This window comes from Penaeus monodon, chromosome 24 (genome assembly GCF_015228065.2).
Source record: "Penaeus monodon isolate SGIC_2016 chromosome 24, NSTDA_Pmon_1, whole genome shotgun sequence".
Classification (NCBI taxonomy): Eukaryota; Metazoa; Arthropoda; class Malacostraca; order Decapoda; family Penaeidae; genus Penaeus; species Penaeus monodon.
The window spans coordinates 26,932,177-26,932,886 of record NC_051409.1 but is presented as its reverse complement, the minus strand read 5'-3'; the positions used below and the strand labels follow the sequence as shown (position 1 = coordinate 26,932,886).

The 710-nt window shown below is 47.0% G+C and overlaps 1 protein-coding gene across 1 annotated transcript in view; it reads right to left on the bottom strand.

Annotated features, from left to right (window-relative positions):
- Positions 1 to 710, bottom strand: part of LOC119588699 (AP-3 complex subunit beta-2-like) — a gene marked incomplete in the record, with an annotated part of 6,145 nt that overhangs the window by 2,239 nt on the left and 3,196 nt on the right. The window contains 1 exon segment of the mRNA XM_037937337.1: positions 18 to 710. Within this exon segment, the coding sequence (XP_037793265.1) occupies positions 18 to 710 (693 nt within the window).

Here is a 710-nt window from a genome sequence, read left to right as displayed (position 1 = left end):
TGTAAAGCAAATATTACCTGGTTCAGATTGAAGTCTGCTTCACTCATTGCCAGTGGAGTCATCAGTTCCCCAATCGGAGCAGTAACACTAATGCTAAATGTACGTCCCCCAGCAATCAGATCGAATACTGCTGGCTGGGTGGTGTCATTGAAGTCCACACCAAGAGTGCCATGGAGTGTGGTATCAGCATTTAGTACTGCAATGCCAGCAAACTCATGTAGAGACATTCCTGGTGCTAGTTTCTTCCTGCCAATGCTAATGTCACGGATTTCTTCACTTCCAGTGTTTGTGAAAGTGAGTTCTACTGATGTCATTCTGGGTGAATAGAGGTGTGGGGATCGGGTGAAACGTGCTCCCACAGAAAGCCCACCTCCAGTAAATCTATTCAGGAGTTCATGAGTAGTTGTAGGTACAAACTTTGCTGAGGCTGGTTGAATAGAAGCCCCAGGAGGTAATGGTTGGGCAGGCTGTGCTGTTGGAGTGGGTGTCAGGAGACCCCCCAAGGAAGGAGTGAGCAGCGGAGTATCCATAGTTGGAGGAATGTCATCAAGGTCAAGGAGAAGGTCTAAGTTTGTGCGGTTCCCTCCTCCTTGTGTTGCTTTGCTCCTATTACTCGCCTTCTCTTTCGATTTCTTCTTCTTGGCATCGTCATCTGATGTCTCAGAATTCTCTGATTCTTCATCACTTGATGATTCACTCTCTGAAGAGGA